The 15,078-nt window shown below is 41.4% G+C and overlaps 1 protein-coding gene across 7 annotated transcripts in view; it reads left to right on the top strand.

Annotated features, from left to right (window-relative positions):
- LOC100115274 overlaps nucleotides 1–15,078 on the top strand; it is a 106,946-nt gene that overhangs the window by 82,231 nt on the left and 9,637 nt on the right. For all 7 annotated transcript variants that reach the window (XM_032602027.1, XM_031929989.2, XM_031929986.2 and 4 more), the window contains one exon: nucleotides 1,894–2,109. In XM_032602027.1, coding sequence (XP_032457918.1) covers nucleotides 1,894–2,109 — 216 coding nt within the window. The remainder of the gene's footprint in view (nucleotides 1–1,893; nucleotides 2,110–15,078) is intronic.

Genomic DNA, 15,078 nt, shown 5'->3' with positions numbered 1-15,078 from the left:
GGCCCTGCAATGTTTTATGGTTTGATGAATTCTGCTGTATTTATGCACTTTCTCCTACTTCATGCAGCTATGAGGATATTTGCAAATCCTTTAGCTTCCAATGAATTAATTGATTTAGCAGAACAGTTCATAAAAATATTTGTTGATAGAGCATCAGATGTTTATGGCATTGAATTTCTTTCATACAACACCCATGCTTTGTTACACCTTGCTGAGGATGTGAGATCATTTGGAACTTTAGATTCTTTTTCTGCATTTCCATATGAAAATAATATGACGTATTTTAGAAAATTGTGCAGAAAACCTGCTCAACATTTGGAACAAATTTCTAAAAGACATTCTGAGAATTGTTCCGTTAACGTCAGGAAGCATGTTGATAGTAACTGTTTCAAATTTATCTGTTCACATTCAGATGGCCCAGAACATGAAATTGATTACACCTATAGGCAATATAAAAAAGTACTTTATGCAGGATCTCAGGTATTATCAGTCTTTCAGTCTGATAATACATTCATTCTTCGAAATAAATCAATTTGCGTTGTTCAAAATGTTATTGTAATTAACGACAAAGATTTGTATCTTCTGGTCAAAAGTTTTAGACTAGTTCAAAACTTCTATGATTATCCTTGTCCTTCTTCATCTCTTGAGGTTTTCCTTTGCTCTGAGTTATCTACACATATTTCTCTTATAAGATTTGAAGAAATAGAAAGCAAATGTTTTAGGATGCCTTACTGGCCAGAACTATCCACAAAAGATTGTGTTCCAGAAATATTCATTGTTACTAAAATTTTATCGTCGCATCGTAATTAGTACGCACATTTATTTTATTTATTTTATTTAATCTTGTCTTTGATTTTAATTTTTTTTAATATTTCGTTTCATTATCGCATATCCTATTCTAAAAAAGACGTCGTATCCTATTCTAAAAAAGACATCGTAATCAATTTATTCGTTCTTTGATTGGCTGGTCGTTTCGCGCGCGATTTCTGCGTATATTTGAATTCCTAACCTCAAAAAGTGAAAATTAAGAGAAACAACGCACGTGGGGCATTTAAAATCGCTAGTAATCGAAAAAAACTATTAGATTGCAAGATTATTTTCCAATTTTTTTATTAGTATATTACATTTTGTTTTCACATTCTTCGCATTTATATAATAACTAATATCTTTAAGTTAAAACGGTGTGGTGGTTTTGCGACCTGAGATTTTATCCAAAAATATAACTTGGATTCTTTAAAATGCGCGAACTTCTAAGCCTACCCTGAGCACTGAAAACCTAATCTGAGATTGTAAGCTATTTTCACATTTGATAGCTGAAACCTTCGATAGAGGACCCAGCTCAATTTCCATAATAGACTTTGGAGGAATCCACTCAAACTTAAAAGTTGTACAAAGAGAGCAACTTGCGGGAGCCATGCAACTATATCACCCATATTTGTATGTAGCACAAATATATACTTAAGTTATGTTTGCCTGAATACGCACGCGCGCGCGCGTGCGTGTGTGTGTGTGCGGTAGCTATTAACTTTCTCCCTCCATTTATGTCACTCCCTTTCTCTCTCTTTAACTAGTTCCCTCTCACCTTTCGAACCTCTCCACCCGCCCTGTCTGTCTTGCTACCTTCTTCTCACGCACCCTTTTTTCCATCGTTCAGTCCCCCTCCCATCGCTCCACCATCTCTCCCATAAGTAAGTTTTCTTCCATTATACCGGATCACAAAGTATCCTTTCGGCCTTGGATGAAATCGAATGTTAATGCGAATAGAGAAAAATAGTACACTCGGGAATATGGTATGCTCGTTTAGTATACATGTTCGAAAAAATCTTGTACTTTCCCTTTTTTTGCAATGTACTGTCACTTAGTATGCATATGAAGACAATTTAACGTTCGCAGATGTCCCGTACACAACCAAATTTGGGGAGAGCTTCTCCTGAAACAGCTACGTCCAACCTCATGGCTGATTTGCAGAGGACCAAGGCTGAGAACCCTAAGTTGTTCCAAATGCTGCAGAAGTCTCCAGTACAATCACATCAGCATCCGAAGGATATTACGCGGACAAAGAGCACCCCGAACGTTAATAAAGTAGACGAGACGAAAATATACCTCAAGGTAGTTTCAAAACTGCTACTAATATTGAAATATTCAAATTTCTCGCTTCATGTATCGTAATTTTGTTTTTATTATTTGTTATAAAAATAACAAATAATAAAAACAAAATTGTCGAAATCGAAAAGTGTCGAAGATCTAATTTCCTTTGAAAATGTTGATGACGAAACATTCAATCAAACTGTAAGTATATTATATTTCAATCTGTGTGTGTGTGCGTGCGTGTACGTGGATGTGTATTTGAACGTGTGTATCTGTGTTTGTTTGATCATGTGTATCTGTGTCTGCGAAAGTATGTACGATCGAACGTCGGGGTCGTCTGCAAGGCACTCAATTTGCATTTCTTCGTCATCGCTTTCATCTTCATTTTCTTGATCATCATGATTCTTATTTCCTTCATCTGCATCACTCGCCTCAGCTACTGCATCATTGTCTTCATTATAAGTCTCCATATCTTGCGCATTATCCTGGAACTCAGCAACTTTCTCGATATCATCCCCTCCACCATTGCCGATATTTTCCAGAGAATTTTCGTCACTCTGGACATTATGAATATCGGCGATGACGGTTGTTGTGTTAATATTATGTGGGTGAAAAACAATTTTTTTGTTAATAAAAATAAATAGGAAGCAGAAGGCAAAGAAGGAGGCTGGCAGGGAAGAAGGGAGAGAAGAAGAGTGAGAGCTAGAAAGGGCGAGATGGAAGGAAGGCGAAAAAAGGGAATCAGGGCGAGGAGGGTGAGAGCTTGTAAAGGCGAGAGGGAAGAAGGGGAAAAGAGGGAAAGAATAGAGAGAGAGAGAGAGAGAGAGAGAGAGAGAGAGAGAGAGAGAAAAAGAGAGAGAGAGAGAGAGAGAAGGAGGGGAGGAAAGAAGAGTAGGAAAGAGGTAGGACAGGATGGAGAAAGGGAGGAAGAACAGAAGTGTTGCAGGGAGTGAGGTAGAGATGAAAGGACGGAGAAAAGAAGGGATGGAGAAAGGGACGGAAATCAAGTAAGAAAGGAAATAATAAGGCAGTGAAGAAGGAAGGGGAAGGGGCGAAAGCGAAAGAGTGAGGGAGGGGAGAGAATATTATTATTTTACGATGTTAAAAAAATGCCAAATAATTTTAGTAAAGGCTACTCACAGTAGTAAGGTATCGTTGCGACTCAGGAATTCGTTCTGCTCCTGCTCCATCACCTTACTTTTCTTTGGAGTACTGGCTTCAAAGTAATCCTCGCTCCCACACGGAGAGCGAGATCTGAGTCTGGACTGCCGAGATAGTTGCTGCTTTTTTTGAAGCTCCATGCTCCTTCTCCTCGAAGTGCTTGTTTCGAAGCGATTCCCCCTTATATCCGGCGATCGAGGCCTGGATCTGGACTGTTGAGGCGGTTGCTTTTTTTGAAGCTCCATCAAGCTTCTTCTCCGATCATTGCTTCCATCTGGCGATTGCGTCCTGGATCTGGACGGCGATTCAGGGGGGGGGGGGAGAAGAGTAGGAAAGAGGTAGGACAGGATGGAGAAAGAAGGGAAGAAGAGAAGGGTTGCAGGGAGTGAGGAAGGGATGAAAGGACGGAGGAGGGAAGGGACGGAAATCAAGTAAGAAAGGAAATAATAATAGGCAGTGAAGAAGGAAGGGGAGGGGGTGATAGCAAAAGAGTGAGGGAGGGGAGAGAATATTATTATTTTACGATGTTAAAAAACTGCCAAATAATTTTAGTAAAAGGCTACTCACAGTAGTGTGGTATTGTTGTGACTCAGGAATTCTGACTCTGAACTCTGGACTTCCGAGACTTTGGACTGCCGAGGTGGTATCTTTTTTTGAAGTCCCATCACCCTCCTTCTCTGATCCTCGCTCCCATCCAAAGAGCGAGACCTTGATCGTCGAGGTGGCTGCTTTTCAGCAGCTTTTGCTGCAATTTGGCGCCGTAAGTTCTCTTTAAGAGCCTTCAGAGCTTTGGTCGCAGCGTCCGAAAACGCTGTGTTATCGGGCTTGTGAAACCTATTGTATGAGGACACCGCTTCTGCAAAAGGAAAGTAATTATATGATCAACATAATAAGAAGAAAACAAAGAGGGAGGCAGAGAGGGAGTAAGTGAGGAAAGAAAAGAGGAAGGGAGAATGGAAGAAAGGGCTGAAGGAGCAAAAAAAGAAAAGAAGGATAAGGAAGAGTGTAGACAAGTATAAAAGATAAAGGAAGGGAGAGAGGAATAAACGGAGAGAGGGCAGGAGTTGGGGGGGGGGAGAAAGGGAGAGAGCAGGGGCTCAATAGAGACGGGAAAAAACAAAAAGAAAGGGAGGAAGGAAGGGACTGGGACAAAGAAATGGGGAGGGAAAAGGGTAGGGACAGCGATAGAGAAGGAGAGGGAGAATAGGAAAGAAGAAGGAACGAGGAAACAAAGAAAGGCAAGGAGGAGGGATGGGAGAGGAGGAAAGGTGGTGAAAGTATTATTATCACAAAAACAAAATATTACCTTCACAAGCTCTTATGAAGCGTGATTCAGAAAGGCTTGTAATATTTTTACTTGGCTGGCCAAGCCAAGATACTTTTTTAAGCAAACTCTCCGTCACTGCAAAGCTGCTCTTGAGGTATAGGGAAAGACTATCGTCGACATTGCGGCCGCCCAAATACACTAGATAATCGACCTGCAAATTATATATTTAATAATACATGTACACAAATACAGACGTTCTCGCGCGCACACACACGCACATACACATACACACACACTGCACTCACACACATAATACACTTACGCACACACGCTTAAATACACACACATGCACACACCTATGCACACACACTTACGCACACACAGATACACATGATCAAACACACACAGATACACACGTTCAAATACACATCCACGTACACGCACGCACACACACACACACACACAGATTGAAATATAATATACTTACAGTTTGATTGAATGTTTCGTCATCAACATTTTCAAAGGAAATTAGATCTTCGACACTTTTAAAAGGCAACCAGCTTGGACGACTCATTTTTCCCACTTTCTTTTTAGCCGTAAGAGTCTTCAACATTGAATTGTTTTCCCTAAAAAACTATCTCAATAACCAATAATCTCGGGCATGATTTTTCCCACCCACTTTCCCTATCCCACTGTCATTTCCACTTTTTCTTAGATCCACCCTCCCTCCCTTCCCCATTCTCCCTCTTTTCCTCCTCTTCTTAAACTTTTTCCCCCTCTCCCTGTTAGAAAAGGTCGATAGAAATCGATTAGATCACTTATCGACTTGAATAGTGAATCTTAATTCCACTTTTTGCATTAGAACTTAGATAAAACTTGATACATACGATGAAAATCGATATGAGTCGATAAAACTTAATATGAAAAATTACAATTGAAATTGATAGAATTTCAAGAAGATCATGGTCTAGCGATTTAAATTGTAAGTTTTATCGACTTATATCGATTTTTATCGTTTATTTTACCACGTTTCATCAAGTTCTAATGCAAAAAGTGGAATTAAGATTAACTATTCAAGTCAATTGCAATTTTATCGACTTAAATGGTGAATTCTAATCGACAATAGTTGAAGATTCAAACTGATTAAAATGAAGCAAAATGGTTCCCTGCCTCCTACATCCCTTCTCTCTCTCTCTCTCTCTCTCTCTCGTTGGCTCTCTGCCAACTTCACGTGAGTACATATAGTCCTGCTTTGCTTTACTCATTTTTCTCTGCACTCTTACTGCCGCACGTTGCCTTCGGGCCTATTCTTTTGTAGTCTGTTGCATGCGCTATTCTGCAACCTTCATTGTGACATATTATTCACTGGAGGCTGCAATCTACTACTCTGCTTTTTTTCCTGCTACAACATCTGTCGCTGAAACATAACCTGCAAACACACACGGCTTTTCTCCTCGCTGCACGGCGTCTCTCTTTCCTCCGTCAGCGTCGCTACCATCAAAAACAGTCGATAACTTACCACCAGCTATTATCCTCCAACATACTCTACTTTATCGACTGTCAGTAAGTTATCGACAGTGACATAACCTCGTCCAGAATGAGCGGAATTGGTGGAAAAAGTGCCGAAACACCTGTTATGTGTGCTCAATGCAACAAAGCAGCCAGGGGAAGAATGAAGACATGCGAGTTGTGCAATGACCATTTCCACACCATATGTGTCTCATTTCGGTCCATAATGGTGGGGAATGATGCCACACTCGTCTGTGCTGCCTGTGCAGCAGAATATACAGACGTCGGCACGCCCAAGACCACGCAGACGAGGGCAAGGGCAGCGGCAGCGACAGCGGCAACGGCAAGCACATCCACCAAGGGCACTCCTTTAACAGGTGTGCCCAAGAAGAATAGGTCTGCGCCTCCATCTCTTGCAGGCTCCAGAGCGCAGTCGCCGGCGAGGACACAGGCGTCAATCGAGGCGTCCCTCAAGGACATCATTGCGGCACTGGATGATATCAAGCGGGTCCAAAATGAGGCCCTTCAGGCGCAAAACACCGTGTCTGAACGGGTCTCAAAAATCGAGAAGCGACTTGGCCCGCTTGAGAAACGCCTCAAAGCCCTTGACGACTTGCCTGCGCTCAACACTCGGCTAAGTAAAGCCGAGTCCTCCATCTCTGAGCTGCAGGCACAAATTCAACAGCTGTCGTCAAGGAGCCCTGTAGAGCAGCAGAACAACAGCATTGCGCCGGCCTCGGAGGAGCTCAATACCATCCGCAGCGAGCTGGCCGATTTAAAGAGGAAGCAGGAGCGTACTTCCAACAACGTGGTGGTGATCACCGGCCTGGGCTACACCCAGGAGACATCACTGCAGCTCCTGGCCTACTCGGTCCTGGCTGCACTGGATCCCACGGTCCTGAAGCGGGATGTGGCGTCCGTCAGGATCATGGGGAGACTGGACACAACGAACATCAGTGCGCCGGGTGACAGCAGACTTCCACCACTTGCTGTCACCCTCTCTTCCAGTGCACTGGCCCGCTCCATCATAGTGGCCAAAGCCAGGAAGCGCAAACTTCACACTAGTGAACTGGATGCTGCGCTACTGGAGGAAGCGAGAGCTCTCTGTCCAGACCATCAGGGACTCATCAATATAAATGAGCTGCTTCCTCCAGATATTCACAAGCTGCGAATCAGGGCAAGGCTGGAGGCAAAGAGGAGGAAAGGATGCCGCTCTTTTGTGAGGGATGGTAGGATCCTCATCCGTTCTGGCGAAGACAATGAACGGGCCACCATCATCACTACAGAGGCTGATCTGGAAGATTTTTTAGCACGAACACCGCCAATAGCCAACAAGGACACCACACATTAAAACACTTACACATCATTCCACCAAAACCACCGTCTAAAACATCAAACACATCCACATCTACATCTAAAGCGTCTCTGTCTGGGGGTCTCAGGGTCTGTCATCTCAATGCGAACTCCCTTACGGGTCACATTGAGATGATCAGGTTCTTCTTGTCCACTCGTTCCCCCTTCCACGTAGTGGCTGTGACCGAGACCTGGCTAAGCGACAAGATATCGTCCATCCCTTCACTGGACGATTACACTCTTTACAGACGGGACAGAAACAGGAACGGTGGAGGTGTGGCTCTCTACATCCATCACTCACTGACAGCTTGTATCATCTCGTCATCTGATGGTGAATGGTCGGGCAAACCAGGTAAGCCGGAGTATCTTTTCTGTGAAATCACAGCTAAGGGAATATCGCCCATCTTCGTGGGGGTTGTGTATCGCCCTCCTCATTCTCCCTTTATCCAGGGATCTAACTTTATTGAGCAACTAACAACACACATGCACAACTACTCCACGAAGGTCATCATGGGTGATTTCAATGCTGACCAACTTTCCTCGTCTGAAGACGCCAATTTCATCAAGGCTTTCATCGACGAGAACTCCCTTATTTCTGTGCCATATGGTGCAACTCATCATAGACAAGACTCTGACACCTGGCTTGACCTTTGCTTAATCGATGAGCAGGATCGCCTGCTCTCATACTGGAAGACTGACACACCTTTCATTAATGGACATGACCTTATTACAGCCACACTCGACGTACAGATTCCACGCTACGTACCTAATACCTACACTTACAGAAACTACAAAGGAATCTGTGCTGAGAAGCTAAGGGACTTCCTTAGCGCATGCGACTGGTCATCCTTCACCACACCATCACTTGACGAATGCATCACCATCCTCAACGAAAACATCACAAAAGCCATAAATCATCTCGCCCCATTAAAGACTGTGACACCTGGACGTAAACGTCACCCGTGGTTCACCGCGGCTCTTCGTGACCTTTTAACTGAAAGGAATAGGCTCTACAGGCGTTTTCGCAGAAGTCGTCTACCTTGGGATCTATACTTTTATAGAATCGCAAGGGATGCCGCTCATCAACGGGTCGAGGAAGCCAGGCTGAATTACTATTATTCACGCTTGTCTACTCTAACCGACGTTGCAGAGATATGGAGAGAACTTGAAAATCTTGGCATTACCACCTCTAAATCTTCTCCACCTGCTCGGTTCTCTCCAGATGCTCTCAACGAACACTTCAGTTCCATCTCAAATGACCCTCAAGCTCCATCTGTCGAGGAGTATCTGCGGACCCTCGAGAGTCTAGACCTCCCTGAACACTTTATCTTCAGGGCCATCACAGAATCGGACGTGTTAGCTGCAGTTTCACATTTCAATACCCAGGCCAGGGGAAGCGATGGCATCCCACAGGCTGTAATCTCTAAAGCACTACCAATACTCACTCCTTTAATCTGTCAAATTTTCAACCTGTCTTTGAGTGAGGCATGCTTTCCCTCTGCCTGGAAATCATCGCTCGTAAGAGCATTAAACAAGATCAACTCTCCTACAGCTGTAACTGACTACCGACCGATTTCCCTACTTTGCTTTCTATCCAAGGCGCTGGAGTGGCTGGTGCACAATCAAATCTCTGAATACCTTGAAACTAGACTCTATCTTGATAGTTTCCAAACTGGTTTTCGCACTGGCCACAGCACGCAGTCCGGCTTGATTAAGCTGACTGATGATGTCAGGCTTGGAATGGACAGGAAGAAGGTCACCCTTCTGCTTCTTTTTGATTTTAGCAAGGCGTTTGATACAGTGTGTCACGTCAGGCTACTCAGAAAGCTACCCTCCTTCGGCTTCTCCAAGCAGGTTATCCGCTGGCTTGCATCTTACCTTTCTGGTAGAGAACAGGCCGTCATTGGTGACAACAACGAACTCTCTACATTCCTACCACTAAACACCGGTGTCCCACAGGGGTCAGTCTTGGGCCCCTTATTGTTCGCGTTATACATCAATGACATTGGCCTCTGCCTTGACTCAGATGTATCCCATCTAGTCTACGCGGATGATCTGCAAATCTACTGTCAATGCCCCCTTGAGGAGCTCGATTCCTGTTCTGACAAGATGAGTGCTAACGCCGAGAGGATAATGGGCTGGGCAGCACTAAACAGACTTAAGCTGAATGTTAGTAAGACTAAGGCGATCGTCCTGGGCTCACCCTACTATATCAATGCTCTACCTTCTACTGCTAACACCTATATAAATATAGGGGGGGCCCAGGTCAACTTTGAATCATCTGTGCGCAACCTGGGGCTGGTGCTTGACTCAAAACTTACGTGGAAAGAGCACGTTACACAAACTTGTAAACGTGCTCACTCTTTAATGTATCGGCTATATTTCTTTCGGAAGAGCACTAGCCTCAGGTTGCGCCAACATTTGGTGCAAGCACTCCTATTTCCCCTCATCGACTACTGCTCACTTGTTTACTGCGACCTGACTCAAGAGCTTGACTTAAAACTGCAGAGGCTTGTCAATACGGGAATCCGATACATCTATGGTGTAAAGAGGGACGAGCACATCTCCCCTTACAGGCGTGAGTTGCAATGGCTCACCACCGCCGGACGTAGGAAGTACTTCATGGCCTGTTTTCTTAGAAAAATTTTCAACACCTCAATACCAGCTTATCTACTAGCCTATTTTGACTTCCACGTCGCACTCAGGCCTGTCAGGGGCGAGGTGACTCCACTGGACATCCCGTCCTTCAAGACGGAGACGCTGAGGAATTCATTTTTCATCAGCGCCTCCTACCTCTGGAACAGCCTTCCATCTCAACTTCGCGACACACTATCCATATCACACTTCAAACAAGCAGCCAAAAATTATTTCTTTAATTTGGAAAACACATAAACATCGCACAAACATACACACATTCTCATTCATCTCATTTCACTTCATTCCATTACACACTCTTCACACGCACTAGCACCCTTACACAAAATTTTTATTCTTTTTATAATATACTATAATTTGTTATATGTACAACAAAATGTACAAAAATAAAGAGCAATTAATCTAATCTAATCTCTCTCTCTCTCTCTCTCTCTCTCTCTCTCTCTCTTTCTCTCTCTCTCTCTCTCTCCGATTATGCATATTTTATTTTGCTACAAAGTTAATGATTTTATTACTTACTTAGTCATACGCTCGCAGACAGATAACCTTTCGTTTAGATCACTACAATTGAAGGAAAATGATAGATTATTATCGATAAGGCTATTCTTGAATTATCATTGTTTACCTCAATGACTGGAGAACTTCTCTTTGGAACTTTTCCATAGTAATGTTGGACGTTAAGGCTGTTTAACATTAATAATTGATTTGAAACAATATCAATTTATAATATAATTAAAGGGTCTGATAGTCAATTAATAATTCAAATTTCGCTTCACAATTGTCTGTAATTTATAAAGTTTGAAGTTTATATATAAATTACGCGATTTTAAGACATTATTTAAATGCCATTCAACGGAATATTTGTATATAAACTTCAAAGGAGGATGCCCACGGATGTAGGAGAAATCGGTCCCCTCGGGGTACGTAAGAAACCTATACCATCGTTTAGATTATGAAAAATCGCGTATGTAAAAAATCAACCCCCATACTTCAAGAAAAGCTCAGATATTTAGCGATGAAGTTTTCACCCTCAAACGTTGTAAAAAATTACGAAATACTCAAAAGCTGGAGCTTTACACCATTATTTATAGACTTTGTAGAGGTCAATCGAAAGGTCTCGATATAGGCTACCTTCTCAGTGAGATTGCAAATGGGCGACGCACCCCTAAGGTTTTTTGCACCATTATTTTTTGACTTTTCGGGCGTCAATGGAAAGATCTCGATAGCAGCTACCTCCTCAGTGAGGTTTTAAATGGGAGACACATTTTTAACGTCGATTTTGAGCAACTGTTGAATCTATTTAAGAGTCCGTCTTCATACCGTAAGTCCGAATTTTTAGCAGCGCCCTCCACATCGCACCTCAATAATCATTAATGATTTAAACAAACTTAACCATCGAAAAGTGTATATTATTGAGTTTCGCCACTTGTAGTAAGTACGAAGGAATGTTTTAAAAAAATATTAGGCAATTAAAATTAAATAATAACGACGTATTTCATCGGACAAATTTGAAGAGGCAGTGGCCATTTTGCTAACTACAATTTGACTTTGTCCGACGAAATACGTCGTTAATATTTAATTTTATTGCCTAATTTTTTTTAAAAACATTCCTTTGTACTTACTACAAGTGGCGAAACTTGATTTATGATGATAAAGTTCATCAAATAATTATAATTAACAAAAAATGTTTTTTAAGCTAGGTGGCGGGTCACTCGAGGTGTGGAGCACTCTTAAGCGTTGATGAAACCTTGAGTTTTTAAAACAATATCTCCGAACTTAGCTATACCCAGAACCACGACGAGGACGTGTCGGAGCTTCCGCTTTATTTATTTTTTGTATGTTTTTTACTGCTTTAAGGGTGCGTTGCCCATTGAACACCTAAACGAGAAAGTAGCTGCTATCGAGACCTTTCGATTGACGCCCGAAAAGTCAAAAAATAATGGTGCAAAGGGCGATTTCTAATTGAAAAAGCTAGGGGGTAGTTCGGGGGTAAGTGGTCGTTTCCCGAGGGGGCCGATTTCTCCTATATCCGTGGGCATCCTCCTTTTGTAAAGCGATGGATATTTACATTACTGAAGGCAACAACGGCGTGGTTTATCGTAATTTTGTTTTTATTATTTGTTATTTTTATAACAAATAATAAAAACAAAAATACGATACATGAAGCGAGAAATTTGAATATTTCAATATTAGTAGCAGTTTTGAAACTACCTTGAGGTATATTTTCGTCTCGTCTACTTAAGTGCCTACTACTATTAGTTGCCTGATGTTTATTCGGTTGTTTATTAACGTTCGGGGTGCTCTTTGTCCGCGTAATATCCTTCGGATGCTGATGTGATTGTACTGGAGACTTCTGCAGCATTTGTAACAACTTAGGGTTCTCAGCCTTGGTCCTCTGCAAATCAGCCATGAGGTTGGACGTAGCTGTTTCAGGAGAAGCTCTCCCCAAATTTGGTTGTGTACGGGACATCTGCGAACGTTAAATTGTCTTCATATGCATACTAAGTGACAGTACATTGCAAAAAAAGGGAAAGTACAAGATTTTTTCGAACATGTATACTAAACGAGCATACCATATTCCCGAGTGTACTATTTTTCTCTACTCGCATTAACATTCGATTTCATCCAAGGCCGAAAGGATACTTTGTGATCCGGTATAATGGAAGAAAACTTACTTATGGGAGGGATGGTGGAGTGATGGGAGGGGGAAGGGCGGGTGAGAGAGAGAGAGAGAGAGAGAGAGAGAGAGAGAGAGAGAGAGAGAGAGAGAGAGAGAGAGAGAGAGAGAGAAGGAAATAGTGAAAACTGAACGATGGAAAAAAGGGTGCGTGAGAAGAAGGTAGCAAGACAGACAGGGCGGGTGGAGAGGTTCGAAAGGTGAGAGGGAACTAGTTAAAGAGAGAGAAAGGGAGTGACATAAATGGAGGGAGAAAGTTAATAGCTACCGCACACACACACACGCACGCGCGCGCGCGTGCGTATTCAGGCAAACATAACTTAAGTATATATTTGTGCTACATACAAATATGGGTGATATAGTTGCATGGCTCCCGCAAGTTGCTCTCTTTGTACAACTTTTAAGTTTGAGTGGATTCCTCCAAAGTCTATTATGGAAATTGAGCTGGGTCCTCTATCGAAGGTTTCAGCTATCAAATGTGAAAATAGCTTACAATCTCAGATTAGGTTTTCAGTGCTCAGGGTAGGCTTAGAAGTTCGCGCATTTTAAAGAATCCAAGTTATATTTTTGGATAAAATCTCAGGTCGCAAAACCACCACACCGTTTTAACTTAAAGATATTAGTTATTATATAAATGCGAAGAATGTGAAAACAAAATGTAATATACTAATAAAAAAATTGGAAAATAATCTTGCAATCTAATAGTTTTTTTCGATTACTAGCGATTTTAAATGCCCCACGTGCGTTGTTTCTCTTAATTTTCACTTTTTGAGGTTAGGAATTCAAATATACGCAGAAATCGCGCGCGAAACGACCAGCCAATCAAAGAACGAATAAATTGATTACGATGTCTTTTTTAGAATAGGATACGACGTCTTTTTTAGAATAGGATATGCGATAATGAAACGAAATATTAAAAAAAATTAAAATCAAAGACAAGATTAAATAAAATAAATAAAATAAATGTGCGTACTAATTACGATGCGACGATAAAATTTTAGTAACAATGAATATTTCTGGAACACAATCTTTTGTGGATAGTTCTGGCCAGTAAGGCATCCTAAAACATTTGCTTTCTATTTCTTCAAATCTTATAAGAGAAATATGTGTAGATAACTCAGAGCAAAGGAAAACCTCAAGAGATGAAGAAGGACAAGGATAATCATAGAAGTTTTGAACTAGTCTAAAACTTTTGACCAGAAGATACAAATCTTTGTCGTTAATTACAATAACATTTTGAACAACGCAAATTGATTTATTTCGAAGAATGAATGTATTATCAGACTGAAAGACTGATAATACCTGAGATCCTGCATAAAGTACTTTTTTATATTGCCTATAGGTGTAATCAATTTCATGTTCTGGGCCATCTGAATGTGAACAGATAAATTTGAAACAGTTACTATCAACATGCTTCCTGACGTTAACGGAACAATTCTCAGAATGTCTTTTAGAAATTTGTTCCAAATGTTGAGCAGGTTTTCTGCACAATTTTCTAAAATACGTCATATTATTTTCATATGGAAATGCAGAAAAAGAATCTAAAGTTCCAAATGATCTCACATCCTCAGCAAGGTGTAACAAAGCATGGGTGTTGTATGAAAGAAATTCAATGCCATAAACATCTGATGCTCTATCAACAAATATTTTTATGAACTGTTCTGCTAAATCAATTAATTCATTGGAAGCTAAAGGATTTGCAAATATCCTCATAGCTGCATGAAGTAGGAGAAAGTGCATAAATACAGCAGAATTCATCAAACCATAAAACATTGCAGGGCCAGTATAAAAAAGAATTTGCCTGTGTTCGGTAGCTTTAAATTTACTATGCTTTTCTGCATTGATAGGCTTGCGGGCAAACTCTGCGGGACAGCAAGATTTGATTTGTTGCATACGATCACTTAATATTCTTCTATTTGGAGCGGATAACCTAACTGATTCTATAAACCTGCCATCCATTAATCCCTGAAAAATGTTCTCCATAAGACCTAAACACAGTAAATGCATGTAGTCAAATACAGTATTTGTAACTGCATTAAAATCAAGTTTTCCTATTGGGCTTTCTGTTTTGTGATGATCTGTATCCACTTGCAATGAATATACTCTTCCTGCGTACGACGAGCATGATCAATGCCACGATAAACTATTACTCCTGGACGAATAAACTCCCCTCTCACCCAGCATCTAGAACACGGAGCTTTAGAGTTATGTCCACAGTGACCTAATGAAAAAGATCGAGCAGGTGCATCAGCAATAAAGCATCGGAATTTCAAAAATTTATTTTCACCCTGAAAATCTATACCAGTTTCAGAAATCCTATTAAACTCATCGACAACGAGTTGAAAAAACAATTTAGCATCCGTTGGTT

Source organism: Nasonia vitripennis, assembly GCF_009193385.2.
Source record: "Nasonia vitripennis strain AsymCx chromosome 4 unlocalized genomic scaffold, Nvit_psr_1.1 chr4_random0007, whole genome shotgun sequence".
In the NCBI taxonomy this organism is placed as follows: Eukaryota; Metazoa; Arthropoda; class Insecta; order Hymenoptera; family Pteromalidae; genus Nasonia; species Nasonia vitripennis.
The sequence above is the reverse complement of the archived record's forward strand: the minus strand, read 5'-3'. Positions and strand labels throughout refer to the sequence as shown.